The sequence below is a fragment of the Humulus lupulus genome, chromosome 7, assembly GCF_963169125.1.
Source record: "Humulus lupulus chromosome 7, drHumLupu1.1, whole genome shotgun sequence".
NCBI lineage: Eukaryota > Viridiplantae > Streptophyta > Magnoliopsida > Rosales > Cannabaceae > Humulus > Humulus lupulus.
The window spans coordinates 57,855,915-57,868,821 of record NC_084799.1 but is presented as its reverse complement, the minus strand read 5'-3'; the positions used below and the strand labels follow the sequence as shown (position 1 = coordinate 57,868,821).

Below are 12,907 nucleotides of genomic sequence, written 5' to 3'. Positions count from 1 at the left end.
GATTGAGTTAAGAGAGCTAGACCTTTTTCAACAACATCTCGATTTTTTCATTCAACACGACCATTTTGTTCAGGGGTATATGGATAGGAAATTCTATGATGAATGCCTTGTTGATCAAGAAGAGTTTTAATAGGTTGATATTCCTCACCCCAATCGATTTGAAGTGTTTTGATTTTAGAGGCAAATTGAGTTGTAACCATATTCTTAAACTTGAGAAAGAAAGAAAGAAAGAAAGAAAGAGTGGAATCTTTAGTGGGTAGTAAATAAATTTAAGTAAACCGAGTATAATCATCAATGAACAACAGAAAATAACGAACACCTATTATTTCCATTTCGGGGGAAGGACCCCATAAGTCAGAGTGTACAAGCTCAAATGGTACAGATGCTCTAGAAGTAGAAATAGAAAAGGGAAGCTTGTGGTTCTTGGCCATTTGACAAGCATTACAGAGATGAAAATTGGACCTAGTAGAGCATTACAAGATTGTATAACACGTTTGACCATAGGTAAAGAAGGGTGGTCGAGATGGTAATGGTAGAGTTGAAGTGGATCGAGATGAGCAAGAAGGGCGTGAGTAGGAGTGATAGAAGACAGTGAAGGGGGAGCAAAAGATGATGAGGAAAGTTTGTAGAGGCCATTTTCAAGATGACTGTGGAGAAGGATGTGCTTTGAAACCTGGTCCTTCACAAGAAAATAAGTAGGGAAAAATTCAACAAAAGCACGATTGTCAGAACATAATTTGGTAACAGAGATAAGTTGTTTAGCAAAGGAGTATGCAAAATATGAGTGAGACAGATAGATCGTGCAACACTTTGCAACATAATAGAACCAGTGTGAGAAATTCAGATGGACTTACCATTACCTAACATAACCTGATCATGACCATTAAAAGGTTGAGCATCATCAAGAGCTCCAAATTCAGGAGTGAAATGGTGAGAGGCTCCGGAGTCCATGTACCATGAAGAATCGATAGAGGACGAAAGTGAGAGAATAGACTTAGTGAGCATAGCAGCAGCTGTAGGGGAGCGAGGAGGATGAAATTTTGGAGACAAGTTTGGGAAAAATGAGGAGAGATTTGTACGGTGATAACTGTTGAGGGCAATATGGCCTGGTTTCCCACATATTTGGCACTGGGGTATAGAGTAAGATGGGGAGTTTGACCGAGGAGACCAAGGGGAAGGAAACTGAGGTTTACTAAGGAGACCTGAGAAAGGGGCGGCACGAAAAGAAGATTGAGGCTAAGGAGAAGAAGGGTGGGAAGAGTTTGGCGGTTAGAGGGAAGTTCGGAAGAAGAAGGACGGGAGTCAAGCAAATGAGAAAGGTTGGCCTAAGGAATTGAAGTTGTTGAGAGGCCAAACGAGAACTGAGGCGATAATCACAAGTGAGGAGAAGGTTATGAAGTTCATCAAAGGAGGGTTTATCAGGTCTTGTGGTGATGGAGGTGACAAATCTATCGTACTCCTCCCCGAGCCCTTCAAGAATATAAGTAAGATGATCCCTGTAAGACAAAGGCTCACCAAGAGCCTAATACTTGTCAAAACCCTCTTTAAGTTTGCTAAGATATTCAGACATAGAGATACCTGATTTCTTGATAGTTTGGAGTACTGCACAGAGACTCATAGATCAAGTTAAGGATCAAGTTAAGGTGAGGGAAGAGTAGATCCAACACATGACAAGGCGATTTTGACGTTCCCAGGCAGTATAGAGAGGATTGAGCTGTGTCCTAGCGGTATCAAGAAATTTATCCGTAATGGGCGAAGTACCTTCAAGAAAATCTTCGAGGCCATTGGCAATGACCACATTCAGAAGCTGGTTCTTCCATAGAAGGGGGTTGGTTTCATCAAGCTTGATAGAGAAAGGTTGCGTGAACGAGGGAAACGTGGTGGTAGAAGAATAGGCAATAGTTTGAGATTGATTGAGGGTTGAGGTAGAAATAGAGGGAGTAGGTGATGGAGCTGGTATGGGGGTAGCAGAGGCGTCAGAAGGAGTGGTCATGGTCGGCAGGGGTCGTACAATGTTGTACCATATAAGAAAACAAAGGATAAATGTTGTTTTGTTCAAAAGTCAGCTCAATAGAGATGGTGCTATTCATTGATAATATATAGTGGTAGAATACAAAGGGTTTGGACAGGTGTCCAACTGTCACTAGTGACTACAAAATAATAAATCAAATAAAAAAATGGATCGTTTATGCTACATATGAGTACACAGTAAATACTATACACTAGTCATTTGGATTGTCTTGGTTATTACTGACATTGCAGAACTCAGGTGTTGTCTACGAGCCTCGTAAAAAACAAGCAGCCAGGAACTCAGGCGTCATCCTTGAGCTGCCCCATCATCGTTCACGCATATCTACAACAAGAACTCCCGTGTACTCCTCGCCCAACGTCAGCCACCATGAAATCTGGATATGTGCAACCCATTTAACATCGCCGAGCCTCATTAAACCTCCGTCCTCCAGTCCTATTCTTCCAACCTGCGTGAATAAAGAAGCAGATGAAGAAGAAGGCGAAGAGTCGAAGAATCAGGGAAGGGAAAGGATGAAGAAAGAGAATTGAATTAATTTTGATTTTAATAATTTCCTTATGAATAAATAATTATGATTTCAAATGAATTTATGTATTTTTATTTTATTTATTTTTCTAACTTTAAAATATCTTTTAAAATGTATTTTTAATAAATTTTCTAATTTAAAATCATTTTAAAAATTTGTTATGAGCTGGATCAATCACGAAGTGACACGTATTGGTCAAGTCATCACTTTATGAAACGGAGACTAACAAAATTCTTGTTTTACTAACTTTGGGTACTTTATCTGCAAAAAAAAAAGGGGGTCATGCCACGTACAAACCCCAAACTTTGGGTAGTTTTGACCCAATTTTTTTAATTTGAGTATTTTTTTGAGATCTATACGTTTAAGATGTGTATTCACACATTTGAGGAGTTTAAATCTTGAAAACATACAAAAATTCAAAACAATACCCCAATTTTGGTCGTGGTTTCAAGGTCCACACTTCTCAAATGTGTATCCACACATCTCAAACGTGTAGATCTAAAAAAAAGTCAAATTAAAAAAAATCACATCAAACAGACAGTCAAATGAAAAATTATGTCTCTTAAACAAATTGCATCGAGCAGTATCGATGAGCATTGAGATTTATCAAGCCAAATCAACATTTTCATAAAAAATCAAGTTTTTTATGGCACCATCGAATTGGGCATCGAGAAGGAACCATCAAATTTTTCATCAAAAATCTTGTTTTTCGTGGCGCTATTGATAGTCTTCAATGGTTCTTGATGCCTAACTCGATGGTGCCATAAAAAATTTGATTTTTTTGAAAAAAAATATCGATTTTTCTCAATGGATCTCAATGCCCAACTTGATACAACTCAATTTTGTTCAATGCAATTCATTCAATAGGCATAATTTTTCACTCGGATGTCTGTTTACGATTTTTTAATTTAGGTTTTTTCTTTTGAGATCTACACGTTTGATATGTGTACACATTTGGGAAGTGTAGACCTTGAAACCACAACCAAAATTGGGGTATCATTTTGAATTTCGGTATGTTATCAAGCTTTATATTTTCCAAATGTGTAGATACACATCTCAAACATGTAGATCTAAAAAAAAAAATCACCTCAAATGGACAACTAAGTGAAAAATTATGTATCTTGAACGAATTGCATCGTACAGTATCAATTCGACATTGAGATCCAATGAGCTTCATCAAGCTAAATTGATTCTTATGGCACCATCGAGAACCATCAATTTTTTTGAAATTATGTAGAATTTCAAAGTTTCATATCTGAACAAAAAATTGCAAAAAAAAAAAAAACCAGAAAAATCATGCCAAAAATTGTTCAAAATATATAAATTAGTCTCTTACATGAAAATTTTGTTAGTTTAAGCTTTGAATTGTTAAAAAATGGTGTTAATGGCAAATGGGAGCTTCTATGGTGAGAGGAAGAGGTATTAGTGGAGGTCCACTTTCTACTTTAATGACGGAACTCCTCCTCGTGGGTTTTGGTATTCGGTCGAGGTTGAGTACAGTAGAGAAAGACAAGAGAGAAAACAATTGATTGTGAGAGAGAAAGAGAGGAAAGTTATGAGAGGGGTATTGTGAGGATTAAATGAATCATTAGCATCTTTTTAATAGTTTAGCACTTAAGAGGATATTTTAAGTTAGTGGTATAGTTTATGCATAAAAACTCAATTTTCCTTTATAAAAATATAAATATGGGCATGGATATGTCTCTTTTTTGTAGCCATCCCAACCCATCCCTCTTACAATCTTGGTAAAGGAAATTTGAGTTTCAATCCATATTGTGCACTCTTAAATCAAAAAGTGCCACCCTATTCAAATATTATAAACCTATTCTAATATTATAAACTTATGCTATTATTTGCTTTGTTTCCAAAAATACCTATTTCATATTTTTAGCCTCTCTATTCCTTTATCTTCTCTCTTCTCCATCTCACTCTTGATTCACCCTCTCTTTCTCTTGGGAGAGCCACGACAGTAACCACCACACCATCATCACCACCAAATTTATTTGAAAAAACATCCACTACTTCGGCACCTTTCTCCATTTTTATTATTCTCTATTTTGTCTTCTCTCTTAAATTATCTACGGAGACTCGAAAAATACATCATGATAGTTTTTGATGATTTAAAACTTAAACCTACTAAAAATTCAAATAAGACACTAATTTTATGCATTTTGAATAGATCTGGACTTGATTTTTTTTTTTTTTTGCATTTTTTTTAGTTTTTTTCGCGAATGTTTAGATCTCAAATGTAAAAAATTGCAAAAAAACTCCATACACCTCGATGCCCAACTCGATGAGCCCTTAAAAATCATAATTTTCATGAAAAAAATGATCTGCCTCAATGAAGTTCGATGCACCTCGAGACACCTCAATGAAACTCGATGCAATTTGTTGAAAATACACAACTTTTTACTTGGATGTCCATTTTAGGTGATTTTTTTAATTTTGGTATTTTTTTGAGATCTACACGTTTGAGGTGTTTATATATACATTTGAGAAATTTAAAGCTTGAAAACAGTCCAAAGTTCAAAACAATATCCCAATTTTTTCAAAGTTTGGTATGATTTTAACCTTTAAACTTTGCAAATGTGTATGTACACATCTTAAACATGTAGATATAAAAAACATACCCAAATTAAAAAAACAAATCACCTATAACGGACACTTGAGTAAAAATTTATAGATTTTCAATGAATTGCGTCGAGCTTCATTGAGGTGAATCGAGGTGCGTCGAGGCCTAGCTCGATGAGCCTTTGAAATCATGATTTTCATGAAAAAACAATATGTCTCGATGAAATTCGATGTACCTCGATACACCTAGATGCACCTCGATGAAACTCGATATAATTAATTGAAAATGCATAACTTTTCACTCGGGTGTCTATTTGAGGTGATTTTTTTTAATTATGGTATTTTTTCAAGTTCTACACATTTAAGATGTGTACATACAAATTTGGGAAGTTTAAAGGTTTAAACCATGCCCAACTTTGAAAAAATTGGGATATTATTTTGAAATTTGGGGTGTTTTCAAGCTTTAAACGTCCTAAATGTGTATATAAACATCTCAAACGTGTAGAACTCGAAAAAAAATACTCGAATTAAAAAAAAAACATCTCAAATGGATACGTGAGTGAAAGTTATGCATTTTCATTGAATTGCATCGAGGTGCAACGAATTTCATTGAGGCATATCATTTTTTTTTCATGAAAATCATAATTTTTAAGGACCTATCGAGCTAGACATCAAGGTGTGATGTATCCAATTTTCTGCAAATTTTTACATTTCAGATTTGAAAAATCGTGAAAAAAAACAATAAAAAAATTGCAAAAAAACCCAAAAAACCATGCCCAGATTTATTCAAAATGCATAAATTAATGTCTTAATTGAACTTTTAGTGAGTTTTAATTTTAAATCATAAAAACTATCATTAGGCATTTTTATTTTGTCTCTATGGATAATTTAAGAGATAAGACAAAAGAGAGAATAATAAAAAATGAGAAGGGTGCTGAAGTTGTAGATGTTTTTTTTCAAAGAAATGTGGTGGTGGTGATGGTGGTGTGGTGGTGGCTGTCGTGGCTTTCCCAAGTGAAAGAGAGATTGAACTAAGTGAGAAATGGAGAAGAGAGAAGATAGAGGAAGGGGGAAGCTAAAAATATGAAATAGGTATTTTTGGAAACAAAATAAATAATAGCATGAGTTTGTAATATTAGACTAGGGTGACACTTTTTGGATTTATTAGTCCACAATATAGAAACTCAAATTTCCCCTTGATAATCCACTCATCCATTTTTGTGGCTACAACGATACTCATTCCCATCATCCCTGACAGGGACGGGCATAGAATAAAAATCTAGGGTGGGCAACATATAAAGTTTTATACAACTCAAAGTATGATATAAATAATATATTTTTACACAATTTTATAATAATTTTATTTAAAAAAAAACATCAATTTATGTATATTATATAAACTTACTAGTTACTACATCTAATTATATATACTATATACATAAATATATATATTTAAATTTCTAAGGTGGGCACAATTTGACTAAACTTTTTGGGTGGCTCTCTCAGTATACCTATATGCCCTTGGCTTGGCTCTCCAAGGGTAGGCAAGAAAGTGATGGTGGGCAATTGCCCACCCAACCTTTAACATAAGTCCGTTAGTGTTCCCTAATATCACTTTTGGCTTAGTCAAAACCGCTTGGTGCTTTTAGGAATTCAAGCTATTGTCCATAGCACAATCGGAGTTTTTAGGAATTCAAGCTACTGTCCATATAGCACAATCAGACCTATTATTTCGCTCCAACACTCGGACCCTGACTCTTTTAATTTCTCTAAGGAACAACAAGAAAGAAGGAAAGTTGGTCGCTACATATATGAATAAGGACCTTTCTATTATTGGCCACTCACTAAATGATGCAGAAATCATAACTCACACCTTAAAAGGTCTTGGTAATGAATTCAAAGAACTAAGAGCAGCAGTTAGAGTACGTGACGCTCCAATATCCTTTGAGGAATATCATGATAAACTCCTTGATGAGGAGATGACTCAAAATAATGGAGAAGAACAAATAATTATCCTTACAAATAATTATATATCCTTAAAAAGCTAGAACAACTGTACATGGCAGAAGCTCTTCCAAATCGCATGTACTCAAGCGTAAGTTTAATGACTTCAAAATGAATGAGGCAAAATCCATTAATGAGAATATTGATGAGTTCACAAAGTTGGTCGTGGATCTTGAGTCTTGAAATAAAAATTATGAAGAAAACTAGGCTATTTTCTTGAGGGATACCTTAAAATATGGTAGAGAGTTTCTCAATCTTCATAAAGTTATTGGGGTTGACTATGTGAAAGAATTAGACCTACAAGTAAATGGGAGACGGTCTAAATCAAGTGTTGATGGGCTGAATGTAAAGGAAGATAAACTGAACGACATAGAGGCTCATCAAGAAAAGAAATCATGAAAGATCTCAATAAGGAGGTGGAACTTGCTGGGTGTAAAAGAAAGATGGAAATTTTAGAAGAAATTGTTCATGGAGAAGAAACAACAATGAAATCATAAAAATGGTAATCAAAAGGCTAATTTGGACTCTTCTCAAACCGGTAACTTGTAATGACCCTAGAGAGAAAATAGAAGGAAAAAATGGTGGAAAATGTTTTCTATAAATTTGATAAAAGACTTATTTTAATATATATTTTTTGTATATATTTATAATTATTATAAATTTAAAAAAAATTATACTACATTTATGTTTTAATTTTTCTAGTAAAAAAAAGAATTTTTAATTTATTGATTCAAACCAAACATGAAAAAATAAAATTATTTGGATTTCATGTTTTTTCCATCTAAAGAAGGAAATGTTCTTATGGGTGATAATGAAACATGGAAAAATTTATGGAGTTGGGTGGATAAAACTCAAGCTTGAATAAGGTTTCATCAAGAATCTAATTGAAACTTTTGCTATCCTTGATAGGCAAGGTTTCTAGTATAAAGCTATGCATGGTGATCCAAAGGCCATCGAGGGTTCAAGATTAGTGTGATACAACATGGGATGTATGTGCAGCAAGCTATTTTTGTTAGTGGTGAAATTGGTGTGGTGACAAAAATTAAAGATCAAATAGAAATTTGGCATAAAAAGCTTGCACACATAGGTATAAAGGTCTTCAAGAGCTAAACAAACAAGGTTTATTTATTGGATCCTAAAAAGGTCAATGTTCTTGATCTCTCTGAGAATTGCATCATTTGTTCCAGCCTTCTCTGACCCATATTTTTCTACAAAGCCTCCCATGTAAAATAAATCATTTTCCTATGTGGGGGCGGGTGCGTGTATTCAATTGACTACTGGTCTATCTCCTCCTCCCACAAAAGTGAGGTGTCCCTTGAGGCACATCCCCAAGACTAGAGCCACCACTCCATACATGCTCCTATGAGCATCAACAACACTAGTGCCAACGGCGTTGCTATTGTTTAGGTGGGTCCCTTAGTCAGCATAATATCAAATATTCAACAATTGTCTTGGCAACAGTGGTTTTGTTATATTAGCATTTTTTTCCAATGCTGGCAATGTATTGTAGGGCTCCACACAAAATGGAAATTCTAAAAGACACTATTTATGTTCCAACAATCCCCCATTGCCGGCAGGGCTTAGACTGAGAGGAAGGAAAAAAGGGAGAGAGAGTTGAAAAGTGGAGAGACTACCCATTTTCAATCATGCAAACAAAATTCACCCCTTAACCATACATTGTTTTAAAAAAAAAACCTATAATGGATGAAACAAGAACATTCCATCTGGGTTGAACAATTGGTTATACCATCAGCGCAAGTTACACAACTCAAAAAGATGAAGTTTTCAGCATGGACAGTACACAATAGAATCAAATGAATTTACAATAAATACTGGTGGTATGTATAAATTTGATTAAATATGGGAGGAATATTTCACTATACATTTATATATATAATTATAGACAGCTAAATCAATTTTTTTTTCTTGAACCCAGCCCGAATAATATTTGATCATGTTGAAGATATGTTACACTTCCTCTACACTTACAAGTTAGTCTCTTGCTGTATGAATGCCATGGATAGATAGCCAAACAAGTGAAAAGGCGCTTCTTTGATGCCATCCATAGATCAAATTCTCCTGATATGGTATCTCAGCAATGCTGCAACTTTAAGTGATAAAATGTCTGTAAATTAACATTCCAAAACTAAGTGAGGACAAAATGTTGATGAGGTAAGCATATAAAGCTACTCAGTGCTAATCATACCTGGTTAGTTTAATGGTTTTATCTCTATGTATAATCAGCAGCCTGAAGTTCACTATATGCCCTCCTCTTGCTCTTTATAACTCTGGCTTTATTGTCTCTTATTTCTAGAACCTGGAAATCGTAGTGACATTGTAAATTCAGCAACCTTTTATGGTGTGCACAAGGGAACAAAATAAAAAAGCTCATTAAACATTGCTTCTGCTTAAGAGGTTCTGATGCATTTTTAGATTTCAGAAAGGCAAGTAATTCACTTTAGTTTACGGAAACTTAAGTATGAACAACCATATAGAAAGCCATATCCCAGGTTTTGAAAAAGTTCACAAGCAAAACTGTCATATAGGAGCTATAGTCAAATGTAATGCTCTCAATCTTTGTTAAGATGACAAGAGCTCTTACTTTTCCAAAGATTTCTATTTACCTCAGGCGTCGAATTAAGGACCCCACTGGACATGCCCACATCGATGCGCCATATACTACAATTGTATTTACTGCAGGAGAGAATCCAAAATTTAGGGACCTCACAAACTTAATAAATATACTAACCCAATAAAGAGAGTCAATAATTATTTTTCTCATATCTGAGAGCAGCAATAAACTATGACTTTGTACCAATTTACTCCCTCAGTTTGAGGAGTATGTCCGACCACCATTGCCCTGGCATCAACTGCTTGTAGTGTCTCCTCAAGAATAGAATTTATCTGACCAAATTTTTATTTCGATGAGCCAAGAAAATCAAGTTTAAATGAAAAGGCAGGGAATATTGGTCAGATAAACAATAAATTTTAATAGAAAAATCAGTTCCTGATAAGATCCAAGACATTATTTTCAATTAAAATCAGAGTTGTTTCATCCTAAATATTAAAGCAACCATGTCAGAATTACTTGCCTGCTCAACCTGATAGTCCTCTAATTCCGAACTATCTCTGGAGTACAGGCGGTTCCAAACAACACTGTCATAGCCCCTGGTCGCTAGAAAAGGAATTCCAGGACCATTATCTGTTTTAGTGAGACCTCTCATCCAGAGAGAAACATCCCTGTTGATCCTATCTATGCCATATTCAACTGTGGAAAAACCAACACACTTATCAGGCATGCAAAGACTAGATTGCAATATGAGCATATGATGGGGATCAATACATTGAAATTACAAAACTGTTCTTACCATGATGAGGAAGCAGACCACCATGACAAAAGACCCAATCATTAATCTTAAGAACAATAGAATGCCGCGCTAACTCACATGCCAGTTTACCTCCTGGACTCATAAGAATTGATCTGGCAATGACACCCTTTTGTCTCTGTCCTAATATTTGGAGAACTTAATTAGTGGTGATAATGTCAAAATATTGAAATGGGAATTAGATAAATTGCACCTTAACTAGAAAGATAACAAATTCACAAACAAACAATTCATATCATTATAAACACACCACCCTAGTCCCTAGCATCCAAGGCCTTAACCCCAAAAAGAGCCCTTGATGCCATACCAAAGTTTCAGTTCATTGAAATATGAAAGACAATAATCTGCTTGAACAAAAACATGAGTACCTTCACTAGATTCCAGGGACCCCAATAATTTTGGGTCATTTTGTGATCTTCTTTCCACTGAGTGGAGACAACATTCCAATTAACAAATGCTTCTTCCCAGTCATCTCGATTTCCATCTGAGTATTCTAAAAAATCACTACACTCCTCGAAAGCCCCAGCATCAACATATCTAAAATCCCCTTCCACATTCATAGTCTCATGATTCCCATTCACCTATATCATAAGGAATAACATAATATAATTGCAATTTTCAAAAGGAAAAATGTACACATAGAATTATGAGATTCAGAGACCATGATTCTAGGTAATACTAACATTAAAAAGTATATGATCAAGATTGTTATAATTATTACACAGCAATATGACACAAATTGTCATCTTATATTTCAATGATTCAAATTTCAAAATCAGAGTCCAGTTGGTATGAACGTTTTTCACAATTAAACTAAGTACCTGAAAAACTGCTCCACCTTGAGATTTGGCCTGTATATCCAAAGATCGCAATAAGGATAAAATAGCTATTTCATCTTCACCTCGATCAAGTATATCTCCAAGCTGAACCAACACCTAGATTTCAAGGACAATAACATTATTGTACAAGTTTGACATAAACCCTTCACTCGGAAAGCCACAAAGTCTAGAGCAACCAAGGTAAAGCAGAGAGAGAAAAAATTTAAGCTCTCATTTTACTCATACAAAAAGTCGATAACAATGAATTACCGTTTCTCCACCAACCCACATGTCTTGACCATCGTTACTCAACACTCCAGCCATCTCAAGTGCATATCTTGTTTGGTCAAGGTCTCCATGCAAGTCCCCAACTATACATATTTAATAAAGACCTCATATTTAAGCTGTGCAGAATCCATGTAAAACACTTTTATAGATAACTAGTAGTATAGAAGAGAGATATTACAGAGACAGTCAGACCTGGGCAACATGCAAAACTGGGCAAAGGATAACTATAGTAGCACAAATTATACATTTATATATATATATACAAACATATATATAAATTATGGGTTTTGAATTCCGAAACAAAGTACAGAAATGAAGTATGCTCAAACTTTAAGAAATACCCAACAAAGAAAATGTTTTTTTTTTACAAACAAGCAAAGGAAAAGAGATAAGCTTAGACAACAAACATAGAACATAGAAGAAGAAAAACACATGAGTAGTGACAAAAATATTGACTGTAGGAAAAAATAAACGTACAAAAACGAACCAGCAACAATTCGGCGACCAGGAGCAGAAACATAAGTTGGGGGGTTTCCACTTATGACTATAGGTTTTAAGGACTCTCCTCCTTTGACAAGGCCATTAGTACTGTTATAATTCACTGAAGAAAATAATGAAGTTTCCACCACTTTTTTGGGCTGAGAAGACGGTGGCAGAGGCAAAGAATTTAGGCAGAGCGAAGCCATTTTTGGACATATATCACTACCCCTTTACCTTCAGTAATGTATAGAAGAAATATCAAGGCATTATTTTCGTTCATACCACTGTGTCAAAAGGGAAGAAAAAAAATGAAAGCTCCTCACTCCTCAGCCAAGCATTTGATATATCCTCCTTTTATTTTCATTTATTATTTTTTTTCTGGAGGAAGTTCTCTTCAGCGGTGCGCTTGCCTTCTTAACTATTTACTCTTTTTTTTTTTTTTTTTTTGGTCGTCGTCACAGAAAGCGACGTCGTTTGGTATTTGTTTCGTGGTTGACAACGTGAGAAAACATAGTTTTACTTTTCTTAAAAAAAAAACATGTTTTTACTTATACTTGAAGTTGCAAAGTACAGTCTTATTTCGTAAAAAAATATGTTATTATCAGCTCTTAATAACACCTGTTCAATATTTCTTTTCTTTCTTTTTTATGATATGGCGTTTCTTTATAGGTTGATCAAGTTGGATAACTAAATTTTGTTAGTTCTATTATTTCAGTTAGTTTTGTTATAGGCTAATCAAGTCTATGTATTATACATATAAGATCATATCCTATATCAGAGAATTAGGATTTTTAAGAGAAAGTTT

General features: G+C 34.8%; 1 protein-coding gene and 1 long non-coding RNA gene across 8 annotated transcripts; both read right to left on the bottom strand.

The window, feature by feature from the left end:
* Positions 1 to 297: 297 nt before the first annotated feature.
* On the bottom strand, positions 298 to 1,625 carry LOC133792754 (uncharacterized). The gene is made up of 2 exons (XR_009874273.1): positions 855 to 1,625; positions 298 to 679 (listed from the first exon to the last, which is right to left on the bottom strand). It is a non-coding gene; the product is annotated as an uncharacterized LOC133792754 (long non-coding RNA).
* A 7,264-nt stretch (positions 1,626 to 8,889) lies between these two features.
* On the bottom strand, positions 8,890 to 12,456 carry LOC133792753 (shewanella-like protein phosphatase 1). 7 transcript variants are annotated; one of them, XR_009874270.1, is made up of 10 exons: positions 12,110 to 12,456; positions 11,605 to 11,705; positions 11,338 to 11,451; positions 10,885 to 11,097; positions 10,499 to 10,634; positions 10,223 to 10,398; positions 9,946 to 10,034; positions 9,733 to 9,824; positions 9,337 to 9,447; positions 8,890 to 9,255 (listed from the first exon to the last, which is right to left on the bottom strand). XR_009874270.1 is itself a non-coding variant. In XM_062230682.1 (10 exons), the coding sequence occupies exons 1-9, from the start codon at positions 12,306 to 12,308 to the stop codon at positions 9,361 to 9,363; spliced, it is 1,185 nt and encodes a 394-aa protein (XP_062086666.1). In that variant the 5' UTR covers positions 12,309 to 12,455; the 3' UTR covers positions 8,890 to 9,255; positions 9,337 to 9,360. The 7 variants fall into 7 exon arrangements, 4 of the variants coding, with proteins under 4 accessions (XP_062086666.1, XP_062086667.1, XP_062086668.1 ...); XR_009874271.1 differs by having other exon boundaries at positions 8,890 to 9,237; XR_009874272.1 differs by having other exon boundaries at positions 8,890 to 9,231.
* Positions 12,457 to 12,907: the final 451 nt, after the last annotated feature.

What these genes read in the sequence shown, in the direction of transcription:
- LOC133792753 (XM_062230682.1), bottom strand. Translation starts at nt 12,308, where the DNA reads ATGGCTTCGCTCTGCCTAAATTCTTTGCCTCTGCCACCGTCTTCTCAG. An exon ending in TGTGGGTTGGTGGAGAAACG is followed by an intron (nt 11,452 to 11,604) that starts GTAATTCATTGT and finishes CTTGAAATCTAG; the next exon opens with GTGTTGGTTCAGCTTGGAGA. An exon ending in TCCTTAATTCGACGCCTGAG is followed by an intron (nt 9,448 to 9,754) that starts GTAAATAGAAAT and finishes TACGATTTCCAG; the next exon opens with GTTCTAGAAATAAGAGACAA.